General features: G+C 34.7%; 1 protein-coding gene across 2 annotated transcripts in view; it reads right to left on the bottom strand.

Annotated features, from left to right (window-relative positions):
- CNTLN (centlein) overlaps positions 1–26591 on the bottom strand; it is a 585894-nt gene that overhangs the window by 300228 nt on the left and 259075 nt on the right. For both annotated transcript variants that reach the window (XM_074197564.1, XM_074197563.1), the window contains exon 7: positions 13125–13287. In XM_074197564.1, the coding sequence (XP_074053665.1) occupies positions 13125–13287 (163 nt within the window). The remainder of the gene's footprint in view (positions 1–13124; positions 13288–26591) is intronic.

Raw genomic sequence — 26591 nt, 5'->3', positions numbered from 1 at the left:
CTAAGGAGAAAAGAAAAAAACATGAGAAACAAAGGAAAAATGCAAAAGCTTTTTTTTTTAAAGTGAACATAGTATACTTTGCTCTGCACCCAGACACCATAGATTTTTTACCCATTGGATGTTGATGACATTGTCCAGAGCAGGACTCTCAGGATTGTCTTTGATCTCTGAACTGATGAAAAGAGCTGGAACCAACATAGTTCATTGTTTCATGATGTTGTTGTTAATGTGTACAATGGGCTTTCATTATCACTCAGCAAACTGAATCAATTTCCAAGGTCAGCTGTTTGTCCATTAAGGCATTTCTCATTTATTCTTTCTTTTACATTCTTTTGATTTTGTTTGATTGTTTCATCATTCTACATGGTGAAATTAGCTTCCATGTGCCCAATTCTAATTTTTAAGGTATGATTTTATTCAGTGAATTTTTGTACCTCCTTTTCCACTTGGCTAATAATACTTCTTAAGGAGTTATTTTCTTCAGTGAATTTTTATGCCTTTTTCCAACTGGCCAATTCTGCTCTTTTCCCATTTAGTCAGTTATGCTTTGCAAGACATTCTTTTCTTTAGTGGATTTTTTGTGCCTCTCTTTATCATATGGCCCATTGTGGGTTTTTTTTAAATTTTTATTAAAGATATTATTTGAGTTTTACAATTTTTTCCCAATCTTGCTTCCCTCCCCCACCCCCACCCCACAGATAGCACTCTGTCAGTCTTTACTTTGTTTCCATGTTGTACCTCGATCCAAATTGGGTGTGATGAGAGAGAGATCATATCCTTAAAGAGAACAGAATTCTCAGAGGTAACCAGATCAAACCATAAGACATCTGGGTTTTTTCCCAAATTAAAGGGAATAGTCCTTGTACTTTGTTCATACTGCACAACTCCTTATCTGGATCCAGATGGTACTCTCCTTTGCTGACAGCCAAAAATTGTTCCCAATTGTTGAGCTGATGGAATGAGCAAGTCCTTCAAGGTTGAACATCACTCCCATGTTGCTATTAGGGTGTACAGTGTTTTTCTGGTTCTGCTCATCTCACTCAGCATCAGTTCATGCAAATCCCCCCAGGTTTCCCTGAAATCCCGTCCCTCCTGATTTCTAATAGAACAATAGTATTCCATAACATACATATACCACAGTTTGCTAAACCATTCCCCAATTGAAGGACATTTACTGGATTTCCAATTCTTTGCCACCACAAACAGGGCTGCAATAAATATTTTTGTACAAGTAATGTTTTTACCCTTTTTCCTCATCTCTTCAGGGTATAGACCCAATAGTGGTATTTCTGGGTCAAAGGGTATGCACATTTTTGTTGCCCTTTGGGCATAGTTCCAAATAGCTCTCCAGAAGGGTTGGATGAGTTCACAGCTCCACCAACAGTGTAATAGTGTCTATTGTGGTTTTTTAAGGTGTTATTTTGTTCAGTATTTTTGTGGCTCTTTTATAGAGCTGTTAGCTCTTTTTCATTATTTTTGGCATCACTCTCATTTCCCTTCCTAATTTTTCCTTTAACCTCTCTGACATAACTTTTAAAATCCTCTGTGAGCTCTTCTATGAACTGAGACAAATTCATATATTTTTTGAGATTTTCGATTCAGATTTCATTGTTTGTTTTCTGAGTATGTATTTTGATCTTTGTCATATTCTGAGTGTGTATTTTGATCCTCCATAGGATCAAAATAAATGTCTATAGCCAGATTCTTTTTTTGTCTAGTGTATACACATTTTCCCAGTCTCTGACTTGATTTTAACTTTTGATAAGGTGGGACTCTGGTTTCAGGGTGTGTTTTGATCTTGCCTGACACAATAATAACTTCAATAGTCAGAATATTTTTCCTGCTGTTTGCTCATTTATCCAGTTTTCAAGACTTTTTTACATTATGCTAAAGAGGGGCTGTGGGTTTTAGGGTGTATTCAGGAAAGCCTAATACTGGACTTTCAGCCAAGATGGTGGAGAGAAGCCAGGCACTTTGCTAAGCTCTCCTGGCTTTCCCAAAGAACTAATATGAATTTTCAATTGACAAAATTAAGAAAAAGGAGCTAGAAGAACATCGCACCACAAAGTCTGTCTCAGGGGAGTGTGGGTGAGTCAGGGGCAGAGAGCAGACAGCCAACCTAGGGGTGGCTGAAGCCAGAGGACCAGTTTTAGCCACGTAGGCTTTGGTTGTGAGAGTGGTTGGAACAGGGGAGCTCCAGCAGGGCTGGAGGAGGAATTCGAGCACAGAGAGTTGCAGAGTGTGACTAGATATCACTCTACTAGGCTTAGGCTGATCTAGAGGACAAGGGCCATGACCTCCACACCTTCAACATAGTCCTTTGCCCAGAACAAACTCAGTAAAAGCCCCCCTCCACCCCCACACTCCAGGCTCAAGCATGGGCAGCAGAGTGCCCTCAGCTGAATAGGGAGATTAACTACCTAGACCCAGGGCACAGTCCACATTGTATAAGGATGACAGTATCCAGTTGTGCCCCCCACCCACTCCAGGTCTAGGGAGTGGGCCTAAAATCAAGGTCACAGACCCTCCTGAGAAAACACCCTCCTGCAAGCCAGCCCACTTGGAGTTACTAAACCCAGTGAGCAAAGCCTATAGGGATTTCAATACCAAAGGTCTTTGAGCCAGCCCCCCCCCCCCAGATAAGTGCTTAGGAAAATGAATAAAGGCCAATAATTCTTAAACTATCTCTCCTGAATAAATCAGGAAGAAGTTTAAAAATTAATTCGAAAAAGTGAGGAAAAGAAACTGAAGAGAAAATTAACATCTCACAACAAGAAAATAATTCTCTCAAAACCACAACTGGGCAAAAAGAAAACTCCTTCAAAAGGAGAATCGACCGGGGCAGCTATGTGGTGCAGTAGATAGAGCACTGGCCCTGGAATCAGGAGTACCTGAGTTTAAATCTAGCCTCAGACACTTAATAATTACCTAGCTGTGTGGTCTTGAGCCAGCCACTTAACCCCACTGCCTTGCAAAAACCTAAAAAAAAAGAATTGACAAATTGGAAAAATAGCTGCAAAAGGTAAAAGAAGAAAATACTTCTCTAAAAAAAATAGAATGGAATCTGTGGAAAATAATGACTTCATGAGACAACAAGAATCTGTTAAACAAAACCAAAAAACTAGAAAAAATAGAAGAAAATGTAAAATACCTCATGTGCAAAAACCACTGACCTTGAGAGTAGATCCAGGAGAGAAAATTTAAGAACCATTAGGCTTCCTGAAAACATTGAGGAGGAGGGGGAAAAGAAAGCTTGGAATTAATATTACACGTTTTAATGATGGAAAATTCCTTGATATCATGGAACCAGAGGGCAAAATAGTTATTGAAAGAATACATCTATCCCCTCCTGAAAGAGGATCAAAAATGAAAACACCAAGGAATCCTATGACCAAATTCCAGAACTGTTGGATAAAAGAGAAATTCCTGCAAGCAGACAGAAAGAAACAATTTAGATATGAAGGAATCCCAGTAAGGATTATACAAGACCTAGCTGCATAAACATTAAGTGACTGAAGGACCTGGAATGCAATATTCTGAAGAGCAAGGGAGCAAGGAAGGCATTCAAAAATTCACTATCTGGGGCAGCTAGGTGGCACAGTATATGCAGCACCAGCCCTAGAGTCAGAAGTCCCTGACTTCAAATCCAGCCTCAGTCACTTAATGATTATCTAGCTGTGTGGCCTTGGGCAAGCCACTTAAACCCATTTGCCTCACAAAAAAAAGAATTCACTCTCTGGCAAAACTGAGCCTTCTCTTCCAGGGGAAAAGATGGACATTTAATGAAATAGGAGACTTCCAACTTTTCCTGATGAAAAGATCAGAGCTAAATGTAAATTTAGACTTTAAAGAGGAGACTCAAGAGACCCATAAAAAGGGGGGGAAAGGGGAAAGGAATAAAACTGCTATCCAATAAGATGAAACTTGCTATATCCCCACTTATGAGAAAGATTCTCATAACTCTCAAGAAATGTAACTCTATTAGAGAGAATATACTTAGCAAAAAATCATGGACACTCATGACTTATCCAAGACTCTGACAGAATGATTTAAAAACAATATCTCCTTTAAAAGGGAGGGGGGCAGTAAAAAGACAGAAGGATGGAGGAGACTGAATGGTGTAACTCACTTTACATAGAGATACAAAGGACCTATTCCAATAGAGGGGAAGAAGGGAAGAGTTGAGAACCCTCTGAATCTTACTCTCATCAGATTTGGCTTAAAGTTAAAGAGGAGAAGTTGAATGAGTTACAGGAAGACATAGATAGCATAACTCTACTGGTGGGAGACCTCAACCTCCTGCTCTTAGATATAAATAAACCTAACCATAAACAAGAAGGAAGTTAAGGAGGTAAATGAAAGATTAGAAAACCCAGACTTGATAGACCTTTGAGAAAACTGAGTGGGGATAGAAAGGAAAAGTTGGAAGTCTCCTATTTTGTTAAATGCTTCAGGATTTTTTTTTCTGTAGTACATGAAACTTAAACAAAAACTGACAATGTACCAGGGCATAAAAAAACCTTATAATCAAATGCAGAAAGATAGAAATAATAAATATATCCTTCTCAGATAAAAATGCAATAAAAATCACATGCAGTGAAGGGCTATGGAGAGATAGACCTAAAATGAATTGGAAACTTAATAACTTCGGGCGTGGCTAGGTGATGCAGTGGATAGAGCACCAGCTCAGGAGTCAGGAGTACCTGAATTCAAATCCAAGCTCAGACCCTTAATAATTACCTAACTGTGTGTCCTTGGGCAAGCCACTTAACCCCATTTGCCTTGCAAAAAACTAAAAAAAAATGGGGTTAATAACTTCATTTAAAGAAAGAGTGGATCAAACAACAAATTATAGGAAGAATTAATGATTTCACCCTAGATAACGACAATAATGAGACAATATGTCAAAACTTATGGGACATAGCCAAGGCAGTTGTCAGCAGATATAGTATATCTTTAAATGATTACATGAATAAATTAGGGAAAGAGGAAATCAATGAACTAAGCATATAACTAAAAAATCAGAGGAAAAAACAAATAAGCAACCCCAATTAAATACCAAATTAGAAATTAAAATTTTTTTAGTTTTTTTGAAAGGCAATGGGGTTAATTGGCTTGCCCAAGGCCACACAGCTAGGTAATTATTAAGTGTCTGAGGTTGGACTTGAACTCAGGTACTCCTGACTCCAAGGCTAGTGTTTAATCCACTGTCCCACCTAGCCACCCGAAAATTTTAAAAATTTAAGGAGAAATTAATAAGTTTGAAAGCAAGAAAACTATTGAACTAATAAATAAAATTGGGTTGGTTTTATGGGAAAAAATAAAATTAATAAACTTCTAGTTAATTTGGTTTTAAAAAAGGAGAAAACCAAATTGCTACCTTCATAAATAAAAAAAAAGGTGAACACACCACTATTGAGAAGGAAATTAAAGTAATAATTCAAAATTATTTTGCCCAACTGTATGGCAGTAAATTTCATAATCTAAGTGAAAGGGATGAATATTTACAAAAATATAAGTTGCCCAGGTTAAATGAAGATGAAATTAAATATCTAAAGAACTCTAAGAAAAAGAAATTCAATAAGTCATTATTGAGCTCCCTAAAAGAAAATCTTCAGGGTCAGATGGATTCACAAGTGAGTTCTATCAAACATTTAAGGAACAATTGGTTCCATCTCTATAAAAACTCTTTGGAAAAATAGATGAAGACAGAACTCTGCCTAACTTTTTCTGTGACACTAATATGGTGCTCATACCTAAACCAGGAAGAGTCAAAACAGAGAAAGAAAATTATAGACCTATCTCCCTAATGAATATAGATGCAAAAATCTTAAATAAAATCTTAGCAAAGCAATTGTAGCAATTTAACACTGGAATAATATGCTATAACTAAGCAGGATTTATCCCAGGAATGCAGGATTGGTTCAATATTAGGAAAACTGTTAGTATACTTAACTCTATAAATAACAAACCTTTCAGAAATCCTATGATTACATCAATAGATTCTGAAAAAGCCTTTGACAAAATACAGCACCCATTCCTACTAAAAACACTAGAGAATGTAGGAATAAATGGATTGTTCCTCAGAATGATAAGTAGTATCTATCTGAAACTATCAACAAGCATTATATGAAATGAGGAATAAGCTAGAGGCATTCCCAATAAGATCAGGGGTAAAATAAGGATGCCCATTATCACCACTAGTATTCAATTTTGTGTTAGAAATGTTAGCTTCAGCAATAAGAGAAGAAAAAGAAATTGAAGGAATTAGAATTGGGAAGGAAGAAACAAAACTCTTACTCTTTGCAGATGACATGATAGTATACCTAGAGAATGGTAAAAAAAAAATTTTTAAACTACTAGAACCAATTAGCAACTTTAGCAAAGTCACAGGATATAAAATAAACTCTCATAAAAACCCCAGCATTTCTATATATGACTGGCAAGATGCAGTAGCAAGAGCTAGAAAGAGAAATCCCATCTAAAGTAAAAGACAATATAAAATAGGTGGGAGTCTACCTGCCAAGGCAGACTCAGAACTTCTACAAAAACAACTATAAAACACTTCTCATGCAAATAAAATCAGATTTAAATAACTGGCAAATATCAACTGCTCATGGATAGGCCAAGCTAATATAATAAAAATGACAATTATATCTAAATTAAACTACTTATTTAGTGCCTTACCAATCAAACTTCCAAAAATTTACTTACTTTAATGAGCTAGAAAAAATTGAAAGAAATTCATATGGAGAAATAAAGTCAAGAATATCCAGAGATTTAATGGGGAAAAAAGAGCAAAAGAAGGTGGCTTAGCCTTACTAGATCTAAAATTATATTATAAAGCATCAGTCATCATTGTAGCCATGGTATTTGCTAAGAAATAGAGTGGTGGATCAGTGGAATAGACTAAGTGCAAAAGAGATGATAGCAGGAAATGATTATAGTAATTTGCTGTTTGATAAACACAAAGAGTTCAGCTTCTGGGATAAAAACTCTCTCTTCAATGAAAACTGTTTTGAAAACTGGAAGTTAATATGGCAGAAACTTGGATTAGACCAATATCTTTCACCCTACAGCAAGATTAGATCAAAATGTGTACAGGATTTAGACATAAAAGAAAATATTATAAACAAACTAGGAGATCAAAGAATAGTTTGCCTGTCAGATCTATGGAAAAGGAAGCAGTTTATGACCAAGAAAGAATTGGAGAACATCATTAAAAACAAACTAGATAAACTTATTACATTAAATTAAAAAGCTTTTGCACAAACAAAACCACAGTAAACAAGATCAAAAGAAATGTAGTAAATTGGGAAACAATTTCTACAACTAGTATTTCTGACAAAGGACATATTTCTAAACTAGATAGAGAACTGAGTCAAATTTATAAAAAAAACAAGTCATTCCCCAATTGACAAATGGTCAAAGGATATGCAAAGGCAATTTACAGATGAGGAAATCAAAGCAATCCATAGTCATATGAAAAATTGCTCTAAATCATTACTGACTAGAGAAAAGCAAATTAAAGAATCTCTTCACACCTTGCAGACTGGCCAATATGACTAGAAAAGACAATAAGCAATGTTGAAAGGGATGTGTGAAATCTGGGACGCTAATCCATTGTTGGTAGAGCTGTGAAGTCATTCGACTTTCTGAAGAGCAATTTGTAATTATGCCCAAAGGTCAATAAAAAATGGGCACACCCTTTGATCCAGCAATGCCACTCCTGGGTCTATAACCCTGAAGAAATAAAGAAAAAGGGTAAAAACATCACTTGTACAAAAATATTCATAGAAGCCCTGTTTGTGGTGGCAAAAAAAATGGAAATTGAGTGAATGTCCACCAATTGGGGAATGGCTGAACAAATTGTGGCATATGTATGTTATTGAACACTTTTATTCTATTAGAAACCAGGAGGGATGGGAATTCAGAGAAGCCTGGAAAGATTTGCATGACCTGATGCTGAGTGAGATGAGCAGAACTAGAAGAACACTGTTCACCCTAACAGCAACATGGGGTTAATGAACAGTCTTAATGGACTTGCTTATTTCATCAGTGTGCAATATAATCAGGGACAATTTTAGGGTATCTGCACTGGAGAATACCATCTACATACAAAGAAAGAATTGTGGAGCTTAAACAAAAACCAAAGACTGCTACCTTTAATTTAAAAAAAAACAGTTATCTTATGTACTTTGGCTCTCTTATATTTTATTATTTTCTAAAGGATAGGATTTCTCTCTCAACACATTCAATTTTGATCAACATATAACATGGAAACAATGTAAAGACCGTTAGACTGCCTTCTGTGGGGGGTGTGGGGGAGGGAAGCAAGATTGGGAAGAAATTCATAAAATTCAAAAAACAATTTAAGAAAAGTCTAGCATCTCTGAGATGAGTGCTGTCGAACCATTTTCAAGGCTGTTTTCCACCTCTGATGTCAACCTGTGGCACCTAATTCTCACCTGTGGCTCCAAGAAGCTGTAGAATGCACAATAATCACATCCTGGTAAACTGTGTTGATAGACAGGTTAACCAGGAGGGGTAACTTAGGGAATTTTAACTCATTGGTGAATTGGAGGGAGTGGGAGTTATCTACCCCAAACATGTTAAGTCTTCCACTGGTGATTTAGACAGATGAGAACATTTTGTTCCAACAACCCTGAAACAGCTGAAGCACTGAGAGCTTAGTTAGATATCAAAGACACCAAAGTCATCTACTGCATCTAGAGCCATCATCAGTTGTCCTGTTTTGCCCATGAATGATGATGAATTTTGAGACAGTGAGGCCAACATGATCCTAGAGAGAGATGGGTTGAACACTTCCGTAGTGTTCTTAACAGATTGTCATTTATCAATGAAGAAATCATTAACCATTTACCTCATGTTAAAGTTAATCAGTCCCAAACTGAAGTTCCAACTGAAAAAGAGGTTTTGAATACCATTAAGGCTCCTTTCAAGAGGCAAAGCACGTGGTGTTGATTCTATTCCAACTGAGATCTATAAGGTAGGAGGTAATGCTCATCCAAAAGCTGATATAAATTTTCCAGGTTATATGGCATGAAGAGGTGATCCCCCAGCATTTCAAAGATGCCTCCATAGTCCATGTCTATAAAGGTAAAAGGACAACTACAGGAGTATTTCTCTTTTAGTCATTTCTGGCAAGATTCTTGCCAGAGTCCATCTCAATAGGTTGATCCTTCACCTGGAAGATGGTCACCTCCCTGAGAACCAGTGTGGTTTCAGAAAGGGTTGAAGAACAGTCAATAAGGTGTTTGCTGCCCAACAATTCCAGGCAAAATGTCAAAAACAAAAAAAGGTCTGTATACAATGTTTATAGATCCGACCAATGGCTTTGATATCATCAATCATGAGGGTTTATGGAAAATTATGTCCAAATGTACTTGCCCAGAGAAATTCATTAGTAACATACATCAGTTTCATGCTTCTCCAGGTTCTGGATAGCGGACAATCCTCTTTAGATAGCAATGGAGTGAAATCCACCAATGGAGTGAAACAAGGATGTGTCCTTGTGCCCATGCTTTAAACATGATGTTATCAAACGTCTTCACTGAGGGTGAACATGGCCTCAAGGTCATCTACCACACTGATGGTAAATTCATCAACTTGAAATGGCTACAGGCCAAGACCAAAAGTGGAGGGAGTGTTAGTTCATGATCTTCTGTTTGCAGATGATTGTACAATGAATGCAGCCTCAAACTGAGATGCACCAAAGCATAATTGGATTCTCTGCTGCTTGTGCTCATTTTGGTCTAACAGTCAATACCAAGAAAACACAGGTGCTCCATCAGCCAGACCACAGCAGCCAGAAGTGAAACCATCAATTACAGTAAGTGGAGAAGTTCTGAGTACTGTGAACAAGTTCATTTACATTGGCAGGAGGGACACACTGACAATGAGGTTGACACACAATGTCAGTGCTAGCCAGTATTTGGGAGGCTCAGAAAGAAAGTATGGGAGAGAAGAGGTATAAGACTGACTACCAGACTGAAGGTCTAGAGAGCCGCTATGCTGACCTCTTTGCTATATGCTTATGAAACCTGGACAGTCTACCAACCAGCACCATGTCAGGAAACTGAATTGCTTCCATTTAAATTGTCTCAGAAAGATCCTGAAGATCACCTGGTAGGAAAAGATATCACACTGAGGTCCTTACTCAAGCTTAAACTGCCAAGCATTCAGATGTTACTTAAGAAAGCACCACTGCAATGGGCTGGTCATGTTGTTAGAATGCCAGTCCAAAAAGAGCATTTTATGGAGAACTCACCCAGGGCAAGTGCTCACAAGAGGGTCAGCAGAAGCAATACTGAGACATCCTGAAGGTCTCTCTTAAGAACTTCAGAAATGATTGAGCAGTATGGGAGACACTGGTACAGGACTGTCCAGCATGGCATGCCCTCACCAGAGAGGGTGCTAAGCTCTTTGAGGAAAGAAGAATGAAAATAACTCAAAAGAAATGTGAGAAGTGTAATTTTAAAGTAAATACCCTAGGTATACACATAGACTATTTGTAGCCAAACTTGAATATTCTGAGCTTGTCTGATCAGCCACTTGGGTCTTTTTTGATAACAAAGGGCAAGAACCAACCAAAATGGGGCTCTCCTTCTGAAGTAGATGGAGCACTGTCCCAAGATTCAAGTCTTTTTTTGTTAGAGAGATAATTCTGGGGAACTGTAGGTTTTAAGTTGTTCCAAGGTGGTATGATCTAGAGAGAGGTATGTTTACCACTCTCTTGGCGTGGGCTATGGGTATGTAAATAACCATAGGTACTCTTTCCCACCATAAAGATTTCTCCCCTATAGACAAAAGCTCTGGTGTGCTAGTGCTCCTCTTTGTGCTTTATCCAGATCCCAATATGGGTAAAGGAACAGTCCTGTTCCCGTTTCTGGCAAATGAACCCCTGTAATCTCCTGAGCAGTTATCTGTAGGCTAGAGGTCCAGAAACTGCCACTGCTTCCACTGATTCAGTCTACTACTAATTTGCTGGGGCAAAATCTGCCCTCCACTCTCACCCCAGTGCAACAGAACTTTCCTACTAACCTTCTAAGTTGTCTTGAGCTGGAAAATTGCTTCATCTTTTTGTGGGTTCTGCCACTGCAAAATGAGTTTTGAGGCATCATTTAATCTCTGACCTTTATGTGTCATCTTATCTCCACATACTCCTGCCCCCCACCTTGTCTTTCTTCAATGCTCAAATGTCATTTTCTTCATTAAATCTTCTCTGATCCCTCCAGTGATTATTTTTATCTTAATCAAGCTTCCTTATAGTATATTTATTTGTATAAAGAAAAATGTAAAATTCTCAAATGCAAGAATTGTTTCTTTTTTTGTCTTTGTTCCAATACTTCACACAATATCTTTCATGACAAAAAGGCACTTAATATTTCTTAAATAGACTTATTCAAATGGATAAGACTACTGGAAATTAATCAATATAGATGAAAGGGAAGGGAAGAGACTAAAATTCTAACCTGCAGCAGAAAAAAAGGAAAGAGAATTCCTGTAGCTATCATTAGCTCTAGGTGTCAGTTTGAATATGTAGAATACATAAAATCTGAGAATATAAGTCAAGATTACTATTTAATTATAGATTAAACTTAAGTTTCAATAAATAAATTCATTTAGTATAAAAGTGTTGAAATTATTTCATAAATTGTTTTTGCTCAACTGTTTGAGCATACATAATACATAATAATAGAATGGTAAAGAAAAAAGAATACTGAATTTGGATTAAAAAATTTTAATACCAACTCAGTTATCTCTGTGACCTTGAGCATGTCACTTGGATTTTTCTGGACCTCAGGTTCCTCATTTCTAAAAGTAGAGAACTGAATGAAATGATGTCTAAAATTCCCTTTCAGCTTTAAGTACTATGAGTCTATTAATATGAGACTTAACTACTTATACCGCATTACCAGCACCATGTCAGGAAACTGAATCACTTCCATTCAAATTGTCTTAGGAAGATTATAAAGATCACCTGGCAGGAAAAGATATCACACTGAGGTCCTTTCTCAAGCTTAAACTTCCAAGCATTCAGATGTTACTTAAGAGAGCACCAATGCAATAGGCTGGTCATGTTGTTAGAATGCCAGGAGTACACTTGCCAAAAAGATCATTTTATGGAGAACTCTGTCTGTGGAACTAAACTACAAAACAAGCTTCTTGATAGGATGAATAAAACCATTTGGGAGCTGAAGATAAAAACAAGTCAGCAAATGGCAAATAATTCATAGTTAAACAATCTGGTATTAAAACATATAAATCAACCAGGTATTATGAACCTAGACTGAACAAATGACAATGAACCACAAAACATGTTTTTGCAAGCTCTAAAAATTACACAACTCCTAAGTCAGATCTCACAAATATTGGAGTATGTGAAAGATGGTGATTTAACCATCATAACATACTCCTCCTGCAGAAACTTCTATAACTATAGGTCCCAATCTCAACAAAGCAGTAGATTCTAGGTAGTAGCTTGAGGCACAAAGAGGTTATATAACATGGAAGGTCAGAAACAAAATATAAACCAAGGTCTTCTTAACTTGAGGATTTTTCTTCACCATGCAGTACTGCTTCTATATTTCCTAAATATTGTGACAAAATCAATAAATCTATTAATTCAGAATATATTGTCAATTAATATGGCCTATTCAAAATTGTATCTAAGTTGGTAAGAGTAGTTTATGCTCATGTCATCTGCTTCCAGTCACATAAAACTGGAGATCCAAATATTCTAATCACAAGAGAGAAAGCTATTTGACAAAATCAGTCTTCACATTCTGTCCCACCAAATGTCTCTTAGTTGTTAGGAATAACACTCAAGTAAGTTTCTTATATGCCATTATTACATATGAAGTGGAATGATCATCTCATTGTCACTTGCCTCAAATTGTAGCATGTCCTGGCATTGTTAAATATTAAGGATTACTCTTAGAATACAAAATGCAATCAAATCCCAATGCCTTTTTCCACTGCTTCACAAAGAAGAAAATTTGTAAAATGGATATAACAAGAGAACACTAAAATTTAGAAAACTTGAATTGTTTCATTACTATAATTTTGATAAATATAATTTTATAACAATGAATGCATACTTTTTGATAGGATATACTTTCAGCTGTGTGAGCATTTTCCTGATTTCTCAGTACTTTCTGTGTATCCATACTGAGAATATGAAGTTGCCGGATCAGCTCTGCCTGCTGTGCTGTGTGTTCCTGATTTTGTTCATAAAGATTCTGCAGCTCCTGTAACTCTGTCCTATATAAAGAAAGTAACAGAGGAAGAGCAAAAATAATAATCATCTCAGTTAAATAATTGTGTTCACCTAATATTATAGATTGAATTACTATTTTTATTTAAATTTTACTTGACAACCTTATTAATATGAGAAATAAAATTCAAATTACCTAACGTATCATATATACCAATGAAATAGTAATAAAACCTCCATAATAACTCTTGGAACCCAATACTTAATTATTTTTCTTTTATGGTTTGATATAAAGATTCTGGATTTCTACCTTCTTAACTTAATTATTTTAATCCTTCAGTGTCAAGAATTGAGTCGAAATGATACAAGTGTTTGAACAACGCCAAGCATAATCACAAAAATAACCTTCCATTGCATATTTCAAAAGCAGAGAAACTGCTTTTAGAATTCATAATTTTTTAGTTATTTATTTATTTATTTACTTTGGATTTTACAATTTTTTCCCTAATCTCGCATACCTCCCCCTACCCTCCACAGAAGGCTATTACCTTTAATTAAAGAAAAGCATTATCTTATTATATAATTTTGCTATCTCTTATTCTTTATTTTTTTCCTTAAGGATATGATTTTTCTCTCATCACATTCTTTCCATGGTATTTCCAAAGAATGTGATGAGAGAAAAATCATATCCTTAAGGAAAAAAAATAAAGAATAAGAGATAGCAAAATTATATAATAAGATAATGCTTTTCTTTAATTAAAGGTAATAGCCTTTGGTCTTTGTTCAAACTCCATAATTCTTTCTCTAGATACAAATGGTATTCTCCATTGCAAATACCCCAAAATTGTGCTGGATTGTTGGACTGATGGAATGAGCAAGCTGATTAAGGTTGATCTGCACCCACATGTTGCTGATAGAGTGTACAATGTTCTTCTGGTTCTGCTCATCTGGCTCAGCATCAGCATGCAAATCCTTCCAGGCTTCCTTGAATTCCTATCACTCCTGGTTTCTAATGGAACAATAGTGTTCCATCACATACATATACCACAGTTTATTAAGCCATTTCCCAACTGATGGACATCCCCTTGATTTCCAATTCTTTACCACCACAAAAAAGGCTTCTGTGAATATTTTTGTATAAGTGATATTTTCAACATTTTTCATAATCTCTTCAGGGTATAGACCCAGTAGTGGTATAGCTGGATCAAAGGGAATGCACATTTTTGTTGCCCTCTGGGTATAATTCCAAAATTGCTCTCCAAAATGGCTAGATGAGTTCACAACTTGACCACCAATGTATCAGTGCTCCAGATTTCCCACATCCTTTCCAACATTGATCATTGGCCTTTCTGGTCATATTGGCCAGTCTGAGAGGTGTGAGGTGCTACCTCAGAGATGCTTTAAATTGCACTTCTCTAATAATTAGTGATTTAAAGTAATTCCTCTGACCATTTATCAATTGGGGAATGGCTTTTTTAAAAATTTGACTCAGTTCTCTGTATATTTTAGAAATGAATCTTTTGTCAGAAATACTAGTTGCAAAAATCAGTTCCCAATTTACTACATTTCTTTTGATCTTGTTTACAGTGGTTTTGTTTGTGCAATTTTTTTAATTAAATATAATCAAAATTAACTAGTTTGTTTTAAAGCTGTTCTCCTTCTTTTCCTTGGTCATAAATCTTTTCCATAGATCTGACAGGCTAACTATTCTTTGATCTCCTAGTCTGCTTATAATATTGGTTTTTTATGCTTAAATCCTGTAACCATTTTGATCTTGTCTTAGTATAGGATGTGAGCTATTGGTCTAATCCAAGTTTCTTCCATACTAACTTCCAATTTTCCCAAAAGTTTTTATCAAAGCGAGACTTTTTATCCCCAAAGTTGGACTCTTTGGGTTTATCAAAAAGCAGATTACTATAATCATTTCCTGCTATTGCACCTAGTCTATTCCACTGATCCACTACTCTTAGCCAATACCAGACAGTTTTGAAGACTGATGCTTTATAAAATAATTTTAGATCTGGAAGGGCTAAGCCACATTCTTTTGTACTTTTTTCCATTAAATCCCTTGAAATTCTTGACTTTTTATTTTTCCTTATGAATTTACTTAAACTTTTTTCTAACACTCAAAGTAATTTATTGGAATTTTGATTGGGAGGGCACTAAATAAGTAGTTTAATTTTGGTAGAATTGTCATTTTTATTATATTGACTTGGCCTATCCATGAGCAGTTGATGTATCCCCAGTTATTTAAATCTGATTTTATTTGAATGAGAAATGTTTTGTAATTGTTTTAAAAAAGTTTCTGAGTCTGCCTTGGCAGGTAGACAGACTCCCATCTATTTTATATTGTCTGAAGTTACTTTGAATGGGATTTCTCTTTCTAGTTCTTTCTGCTGCATCTTGCTAGTTTTATGTGTGTGTGTGTGTGTGTGTGTGTGTGTGTGTGTGTGTGTGTGTAGTCAAGAATTTCCAGGAATTTGATGAAAAAAGTACAAAAGAAGTGGAATTATCCCTACCTGACCTAAAATTATATTATAAAGCATCAGTCATCAAAACTGTTTGGTATTGGCTAAGAAATAGAGAGGTGGACCAGTGGAATAGACTAGGTGCAAAAGTAGGAGCCAGTTATAGTAATCTGCTGTTTGATAAGTCCAACAAGTTCAGTTATTGGGGTAAAAACTCTCTCTTTGATAAAAACTGCTGGGAAAATTGGAAGTTAGTATGGAAGAAACTTAGATTAGACCAACACCTAACACCCTTTACCAAGAAAAGATCCAAATGGCTATAGGATTTAGACATAAAAAACAATACTATAAGCAAATTAGAAGAACAAGGACTACTTTACCTGTCATATCTATGAAAAGGGGAGCAGTTTATGACTAGGGAAGAGATGGAGAACATCACTAAAAACAAACTAGATGATTTCAATTACATTAAATTAAAAAGCTTTTGCACAGATAAAACCACTGTAACCAAGATCAATAGAAATGTAGTAAATTGGGAAACAAGCTTTACAACTAATTATTCTGACAAAGGACTCATTTCTAAAATATACAGAGAACTGGGTCATATTTTTTTTAAAAAATGCCATTCCCCAATTGACAAATGGTCAAAGGATATGCAAAGCCAATTTACAGATGAGGAGATCAAAGTAATCCATAGCCATATGAAAAATTGCTCTAAATCATAATTATTAGAGAAATGCAAATCAAAGCTTCTCTGAGGTACCAGCTCACACCTCTCAGATTGGCCAATATGATCAAAAAGAATAATGATCTTTCTGGAGAGAAATTTGGAACTATGCCCAAAGACCAACAAAAATGAACATACCCTTTAATCCAGCAATATCACTACTGGGTCTATACCCTGAAGAGATGATGAAAAAGGGTAAAAACATCACTTGTACAAAAATATTCATAGCAGCCCTGTTTGTGGTGGCAAAAATTGGAAATCAAGGAAATGTCCTTCAATTAAGAATGGCATAGCAAACTGTGGTATATGTATGTCATGGAACACTATTGTTCTACTAGAAAACAGGAGGGATGGGAATTCAGGAAGCCTGTAGGGGTTTGCATGAACTGATGCTAAGTGAGATGAGCAGAAACAGAAAAACACTGTATACCCTAACAGCAACATGGGGGTGATATTCAACCTTGATGGACTTACTCATTCAATCAGTGCAACAACCAGAGAGAATTTTGGGCTGTCTGCAATGGAAAACACTATCTGTATTCAGATAAAGACTGTGGAGTTTGAACAAATTTCAAGGACTATTCCCTTTCATTTAGGGGGAAAACGAGATATCTTATTGCCTGATCTTGTTATCTCTTATACTTTTTGTTTCTTCCTTAAGGATGTGATTTCTCTCTCATCACACTCAATTTGGATCAATGTACAACATGGAAAAAAAATAAAGACAGATAGATTGCTTTCCATGGTGGGGTGGGGGGAGGGAAATAAGATTGGGGAAAAAAATTGTAAAACTCAAAACTCAAATAAAATCTTAAAAAAAAACTTCTGTTGCATGTTCTTGGAGAAACAAATAAAGAAAAATATTTAAATGATATTAAAAAATCATTAATTTTACTAACTTTCTTATTAATCATAATTCTGAGACATGGCACTATATAAATGCTGGTTATTGTTATTATTTTTTAATTATTTATTATCAGATTTCCCTAAGTACATGACTACAAGATATAAAATGCTATAGTTTCTCTAGTGAGTTCCAACCCTGCATTAACAATTGCCCATTAGATATTTCAAATGAGATACTCTATACACCATGCTCTATACAACATGTCTAAAACTAAACTCAATGTCTTTCTCTAAAAACTCAAAACATCATCATTCTCCAATATCAAGACAAGAACAATTTCTTAATTGTTACTTTAGCAATAACGTGTTATGTATTAATAGCTTTGCTAATTATTAGGGATACCAAAAAAGAAAGAGTTCATATACTATTCAGAAAGACAAATACATGTATACATATATACATATATGCATATATATGAGTTATATACAAAATGTATACCATATGAAGGAAAGATTATCTCTGAGGGAAAGGACTAGCAGCCCATGGAAGAAAATTGGGGGGGGGGGGGGTTGCGGACGATAATGAAAAAAGGTATTCTGAATCTTAAAGGAAACAAGGTAATCCAAGGCGTCAAACTGAAGAAGAAGAATCCAGAAATGAGAAACAGCAGAGAATTTGGAGATCAAGTATCATGCATAAGGAATAGTATGCAGGCCAAGGAAGCTGGATCACAGAATTCATTGAGAAGATATACAGATATTCCGAAGGTAATATAGACAAGATCTAGAAAAAAAAGACTGAATATATGAAATGAATGCCTTTGGTAAGAGAGACTATCCTGGTGACTTCAACAATGATAATGGAGTAAGGATACTATTTTATATAGCATTAGAAATGTTAACTTTAGCATTAAGAGAAGAAAAAGTAATTGAAGAAACTAGAATTGGAAATGAGGAAGCAAAACTTTCACTCTTTGCTGGCAATATAATGGTATACTTGAATCCTACAAAATCAACTGAAAAACTACTTGAAACAATTAACAACTTCACAAAAGTAGCAAAATATAAAATAAACACACACACAAATCATCATCATTTCTATTAATGAACAATAAATCCCAAGGGCAAGAAATAGAAAAAGAAATTACATTTAAAGTAACTATACACAACATAAAATACTTGGAAATCTACCTCCCAAGACAAACCCCAGAATTATTTGAAAACAATTACAAAATATATTTCACACAAATAAAATCAGAACTAAAAAATTGGAAAGACATCAATTACTCATGATTAGGCTGAGCTAATATAATAAAATGACAATTTACCCAAATTAAAATACTTATTCAGTGTCATACCAATCAAACTCCAATAAATTATTTTATAGAGCAAAAAAAAAAATTGTCACAAAATGCATATGGAGCAAGAAAGGCCCAAGAATATCAAGGGAATTTATGGAAAAAATACAAAGGAAGGTAGTCTGGCTGTACCATATCTAAAACTATACTAAAAAGCGGCAGTCATCAAAAGTACCTGATACTGGTTAAGAAATAAAGTAATGGACCAGTGGATTAGAATAAGTACAAAAGAAACACTAATAAATGACTATAGTAATCTACTGTTTGACTACCCCAAAGACACCAATTTCTGGAATCAGAAATCACTATTCAACAAAAACTGTTTGGAAACTGGAAAAAAAGTATGGCATAGTATAGGCACATACTCAAGTCTCACATCCTATATCAAAATAAGATCAAAATGGGTACTGGATTTAGAGATAAAGGGTGATACCATACACCAATTAAGAAAACAAGAAATTCTCTGTCGGATCTATGTAGAAGGGAGAAACTTATGGCCAAACAAGAAATAGTGAACATTATAAATAGTGAACAATATAAATGACTAAATTAAATTAAAAAGTTTTCGCACTAATACAGTCAACTTAGAAGGAAGGCAGAAAGCTAGGAAGCAATTTTCACAGCTAGTGTTTCTGATAAAGGACTCATTTCTAAAATATATAGAGAACTGAATCAAATGTATAATATTATAAACTATTACCTAATTGATAAATGTTCAAAGGATATGAACTGGCAATTTTCAAAAGAAGAAATTAAAACTATTTATAGTCATATGAAAAATACTCCAAAACTTCATTGATTGGAGAAATGCAAATTAAAATAACTCTGAGGTACCTCTTCACACCTATCAGATTGGCTAAGATAACAAAAAAAGGAAAATGATCAATGTTAGAAGGGATGAGATAAAATTGGAATATTAATGCACGACTGGTGAAATTGTGAACTGATCCCAGGCATTCTGGAAAGCAATATGGAACCAAGGCCAAAGAGCAATAAAACCGATCCTACCCTTTTATCTATCAATACCAATACTAGGACTATATTCCAAAGAAATCTTTTAAAAAAAAGGAAGTCTTAAAAATATTTATAGCAGCTCTTTTTGTAGTGGAAAATAACTGGAAATTGCAGGAATTCCTATCAATTGAAGACTGACTGAGCAATTTACAGTATTTAAATGTTATGGAGCACTATTGTTACATAAGAAATCATGGGTGATGGGACTTTAGAAAAGCATGGAAATCCTTACCTGAACTGATGCTAAGTGAAATAAGTAGAACCAAGGGAACACTGCACACAGATGAGCAACTATGATGGAAGCAGTTCCTCTCAGCAGTCCAGAGATAAGGATAACCTTGAGAGCCCTAATATGGACAATGTCATTCCACATCTAGAGAAAAAACTTACGGAATCTGAGTGCAGAGCAAAGCATACTATGGTCACTTTTTAAAAACTTTTTTTATGCTTTTCCTTGCACTCTCATAGTTTTGTTTTTCTTTCTCCTTAGTTCTAATTCCTCTTTCACAACATGACCGATATGGAAATTTGTTAAACAGAAATATATATGTACAACTTTTACCAGACTGTTCACTGCCATGGAGAGGAGGGAGGGAAGGGAGGGTGGTAGAAAAATGTGGAACTCATAAATTTGCAAATGGATGAATGTTGAAAAACTACCATTGCAAGTAAATGTAAATATAAAATAAAATAAAATAAAATTTCAATGAAAAAAGTAGTAAAAGAAGGAGTGGGAGGAAAGGATGCTTTGGGATAAAGATAAGTATTTCAGCTTTGGACATGTGGAGTTTGAGATGCCTAGAGGATCTCCAATGATAACTTTCCCAAAGATAGTGGGAATATAGCTCAGGAGATAGATTAAGACTGAATATAAAGACCTGGGAATAATCTCCAGGCCAATGATGGACAAAATCAAGGGAGATGATGAGATCTCCAAGCAAAATAGTATAGAAAGAAAAGGAAGCTGAGGCCAGAGGTTGTGGAAACAGAGTCAAAAGGTATAATCTGAATGAAGGACCAGCATAAAAATACCCAGGCTTACAATTTTAGTGCCATTCACACTAACACCATATATTCAATCAGTTATCAAATCCTGTCATTCTTTCTATATGTCTCTATCATATATTTCCTTTTCTTATAGCCATCACCCTATAGCAGGCCCTACTCACTCTCCCCTAAACTACTGCAATAACCTCTTAAATATCCTCCATTATAATGCATCTACCACACAGCTGATAGTGATTTTCATAAATCATATGTCTTCCTAGGTCCATTCCCTACCATCCTTCCATTCAATAAATTTCAGAGGCTCTATTACTTTGATCAAATATAAACTACTCTATCTGGCACTGAAAGTTCTTCATCACACAGGCCCACACTATCATTCCAATCTTTTTATACATGATGAACACTTTTTTGTATACTCAAGGTTGCTGTCATATTAACCTATTTGCTTTTCTTCACACATGAGACTCCACCCCACACCTCTTTGCATTTGCCCTGACTGCTCTCCTGTACCTATTCCCCTTCTTCCTTTTCTCTCTCTTCTGAAACAACTAGTCTCACTTAAAACTTATCTCAAGGCTTCTACATTAAGTTTTTTCTGATCCTCAGTTGCAAGGTCCTTTCCTCCCCAGCCACCTTGTATTCACTTGGTATACATTCTGAATATACTCATATATGTACAGTACATTTTAATTCCCCCATCAAAAAGAAATGTCTTATATTACTTTCCTTTTAATTCTCAACTCCTGGGGCAGCTAGGTGGCATAGTGGATAAAGCACCGGCCTTGGAGTCAGGAGTATCTGGGTTCAAATCCGGTCTCAGACAATAATTACCTAGCTGTGTGGCCTTGGGCAAGCCACTTAACCCCGTTTGTCTTGCAAAAACCTAAAAAAATTCTCAAATCTTGTAGTCAATCACTCAATATTTAAGTATGTGAAATTATTTAAAAAGGCAAAAGAAAGTCATTGCTTTCAAGGGGTTTTCAATCTAATAGAAGACAACATGCAAATATGTGCAAACAAGCTATATCTAGAATGAATCACAATAAGTCAAAAAGAGGGCAGGTATTAGAATTTATCAAGATTGGGAAAGAATACTTGTGGCAGGTGGAAATCTAGCTGGGATTACAAGGAAATCAAGAGGCAGAGATGAAGACAGATAAAATTCTAGACATAGGAACAGAGAACAGTGCATACAGTCAGAAGATGGATGGGCTTGTAGAAAAATAGGAAAGAGGCTAATGTCAGCACATCACAGAGTACATGAGACTGAGTCAGGTGAAAAAGTAAGACAGGGTCATATCTGACCTATTTCAAGCACTTAACAAATGCTTACTGATTGATTAGTTTTAGCTGTTGCGATCACATAATGAGAAAACACAGTTTTACAAAATATGGTTCTTTGTATTAAGAAACAAATTGGTACTACCAAATTGCCATGGTAGAGGGAGCAACTCAGAGACAAGAAAGAAGACTCTGGGGTGGCAAGAAAGTTACTTACCTCTTAGTGCTCTCCAGAATACAGACAGTTCTCTCCGCTACAAGTTGCATAGGAGTTGCTGACCTACCTTGAAAAAGGTTCTTTACTCACATTACCCAATACCAATAAAATCACATATTCAGTCAAAAGAATACATATATGATAGATATATATCATATATACATGATACATATGCTAACATTCATATTACATTGCAAAATATAATACATATAATAAATTACTTTTATCTAAAATATTCATCATTTTGTGTCTAATCTAGGGGTGAATCTCTCTTAGCTTTGCTAGGTCTTACATAATAGATATAAAGGCCATAGCCAGAACCAGTCTTGAAGCTTTTTTTTTTAGGTTTTTTGCAAGGCAAACGAGGTTAAGTGGCTTGCCCAAGGCCACACAGCTAGGTAATTATTAAGTGTCTGAGACCGGATTTGAACCCAGGTACTCCTGACTCCAGGGCCAGTGCTTTATCCACTACGCCACCTAGCCGCCCCTTTGAAGCTTTTTTAATACTTCTGCAAAACCTGCTACTGCTTGTATTCTTCTGAGATAGCCTTTGAAAAACCAATAATCTCTATTCAAGAATAAAGCCCTGGAAGATTTTTACAAAAAATTCTCAACCACAGATTGGTTAATTCTTTTGAGTGGGCTTATAAACAAGAATCAATACTATAATAAAAGGAAGAATAAATAAAGCAAATGCTAAGCTTTTAAAATGGCAACAAGGAGAGTGACAAGTTTACCACAGTATAAAACTATCCAAATAATCATACAACCTTATAGAAGATAGCATCCAATGGATTCAGACTTTCAGAAATCAGTCTTATGTGTCAAATTGCTTAATTTGTTCCAGATAGGATGAAATATATAGATGTAGATATAGATATAGATATAGATATAGATTAGATATAGACATAGATTAGATATATAGATATAGATTAGATAGATATATTTATATATATATATAATATATGTATTATGTGTGTATATGTATGTATATAGTATATATGTATATGTGCATATATGTATATAGTATATATGTATATGTGCATATATGTATATAGTATATATTATATATATACATGTATATATGTATATAGTATCTACAATTACTGCAATATATTGTAGATAATTGCAAGTACAATTTCTCATCTCTCAAAAGAGATTTATTTAAATCTACAGAATATTTTATCTATCATAATTATTGTCAAAATTAATGCCAAAAGGTTTAGATTTAATTGGAGTAGTTTTTATGAGTCAGATTAAGTAATGTGTGACAAAGAAAAAAAATTGTGAAAAGGTGATCTTGATCTGTATGAAGATTTTAGAGAACGGCAGATTGTGACACTTAGAAGAAAAGCTAGGAGGATCACTGAACTCATAGTAATAACATGAATTTTTGCTCAGAGAGGAGATAATGATATGAATCTAAAAGTGGTATCAAGACAAATAAAATCTAGTAAATGGTGGGAAGAACAGAAAAGTGATAGTTGGTAATTCTCTACTGAGGAAGAACAGGTATTTGTCAATTTAATAAGAATAAGAATGATATAAAGGTCTACAGAAAATATTAAATGGATACAGAAATGGACAAAGTATAAGAAGCAAAGAAGGTAAGCTAAAAATACTAAGAGCAAAAGGTAAATTTAATTTCCCAGTTGTGAATAAAGACATGGTGGGATGATATCCATATATAGAATCTATCTCTAGAAAGAATTATCTTATTCAAAAAGAGCAGGATGAACATAATAAGATATATTCATGGAAACTAAACCCAAAAGTCAGACTACTTAAGTATACTCTTTCAAAAAACACTATATCTCATATGTCTAGACCCCCAAGGAGATCAAAGAAAGAGGAAGGTCCATACATATAAAATATTCATAGTACCCCCCAAACTAAGGGCATACCTATCTTTTGGGAAAAGACTAAACAAACTATAGCATAGGTAATAGGATATTATTAGAAGGTATAAAATGACAATTTCAGAAGAAAATTCTATTAACTGAAAAAGTGAAATGAGAACTATAAAATGTATACAATGATATTACAGAAGGAAAGAACAGTTTTTAAAGACTTAGAACTCTAATCAATGTAATGATAAATGATGAGTTTAAAGGACTGAAGATAGTAAAATATACAATGATATATACATGTTTAGACATGGCCAATAGGGGAAATTTTTTACTGAATTCTTCATATTAGTAATAAAGATTTTATTTTGCTTTTTTAACCTATTTATCAGGGAAGGGGGAGAAAGGAGAGAGAGAGAGAGAGAGAGAGAGAGAGAGAGAGAGAGAGAGAGAGAGAGAGAGAGAGAGAGAGAGATGAAGATAAAGAGAAATGAAAAGAAATGAAAAGAAAAATGGTAAATATACAAATATAAAGAGTTCAGGAACAAGGGGAATGAAAAATAGTGAAGAATGCTTGAATGAAAATCAATGGGCTTGGAAAGAGAGGAGATATAGGTGCGTGTATACACATATAGACATATATATATATATATATATTATAAGGCAGTGATTATCAAAATTATCTGGTACTAGGTAAGAATTAAGAAAGGTAGGTCAGAGGAACAGAATAGAAATACAATACATAGTAATAAATGATTATAGTAACCCTGAGTTTGACTTATGTAAAGATTTAAACTTTTGGGATAGGAATTCATTATTTGGGAAAAAACTGTTAGGAAAAATATGGCAGAAATGTGGCATAGATCAATATCTTAACACCACTTACCAAAGGTCAAAAGAGAAACATGATCTAGATATAAAGGGTAATATCATAATAAAAAGAGAGGCATATGGAATACATTATCTACCAGACTGATAAAGAGAATAATTTATGAATAAACAAAAGAATGCTGTGAAGTTTAAAATGGATAGTTTTTATTACATTAAATAGGGTTTATATAAATAAAACTAATGTAGTCAAAACCAAGAAAAAAGTAGAATATTGAGGGGGGGGGGACAGAATTTATAGATAGTCTGTTAGATAAAAGTCATATCTCAAATATATAAAGAACCTTGTCAAATTTATAAGAATGCAAGTCATTCTCCAACTGATAAATAGGCAAATGACATAAACAGGCAGATATGAATGAAGAAGAAATCAATACAATAAGTAGCCATATCCATATTAAATGCTCTGATTGATTTGAGAAATCCAATCAGATTGGTTAAAATAATAGAAGGGGAAAGAAGAAAATGGAGGGAAAATGGGAAAAACTGGGACTGTTGGTGGAACTGTGAAAAAACTGTTGGTGGAACTGTGAACTGATGCAATCATTTTGGAGAGCAAGCTGAAAATATCCCCATAGAATTAAAGAACTATGTATATACCCTTTTCCCAAGATAACTAGAGAAAAGAGAAAAGAATTTATATCTTCTAAATTATTTATAGCAGCAATCTTTGTGGTAGCAAAAAAACTTGCAATTGATGGAATTCCTATCAACTAGGAAAGAGTTCAACGTGTTGTGGCATATGATTGTGGTGGAAAACTGGACTAAGAAATGATGAGCCAGTGGATTTTAGAAAAACATGGAAAGACTTGAATGACATAATGAAGAGTAAAATGAGCAAAACCATTAGTATGTTGTATACAAAATCAGCAATATTATTCTGAGAACACCTTTGAACAACTAAGTCATTTTGAATATTATAAATACTTAATTCAACTACAAAAGACCTATGAAGGAAGATGTCATCCACATTCAGCAAAAGAACTGCTATGGTTTACACACATATTTTGTGACTAATTTGTATCATTCTCTAGAAAAAGGATACAGAGAAGAAAAATTTGCCTAGCAGAGAATAAAATCTAATCTTTTTATGTTATCTGTGTACATACAAATGTTCTTTTATCTAAATTCGAAATAAGTTGTAAAAATTTTTAAAAGAAACAAGCAATATTAGGTTGTGAATTTTAAAAACTGGGATCTGTATACTTGGGATGTTTAATAATTTTACAACTATTTCAATATATGTGATTTCTTTTGTAATTTTATATACTTTGTTTTCTATATTTAAAAATATTATTTGAAGACTTCCATAGGCTTCACTGGATCACTAAAGGGATGAATTCCTGTCCCTTAGGACAAGTGGGAAAAGAGTAAGCACTGGGGAATAGAATCACAAGCCTAAAACAGAGGCATTATATAGTGCTGATTTAGCTATGTCAAGCTATTATCCAAGTATCTGTAGGAGTCACACCAAATAAAAATAATACTATGTTCAAGATCTATATAAATGATAATTTCATACTTCAAACAATAGGAGACTAAACAAGGAGGACTATGGTGAATTTTATTCTCACCAACACAAAGCAACTGATTGATGTTTTCTGATGTTTTTGTCCTTCGTTCTTGAAGAAGACCATAACATCAGGGAGGTGATATCATGACAAGCACATGAATTGGATTGAGTGAGGGGGGGCTGT

Source organism: Macrotis lagotis, chromosome 8 (genome assembly GCF_037893015.1).
Source record: "Macrotis lagotis isolate mMagLag1 chromosome 8, bilby.v1.9.chrom.fasta, whole genome shotgun sequence".
NCBI classification, from domain to species: domain Eukaryota; kingdom Metazoa; phylum Chordata; class Mammalia; order Peramelemorphia; family Peramelidae; genus Macrotis; species Macrotis lagotis.
Note: the sequence above shows the minus strand (reverse complement) of the source record. Positions and strands in the feature narration are given on the sequence as shown.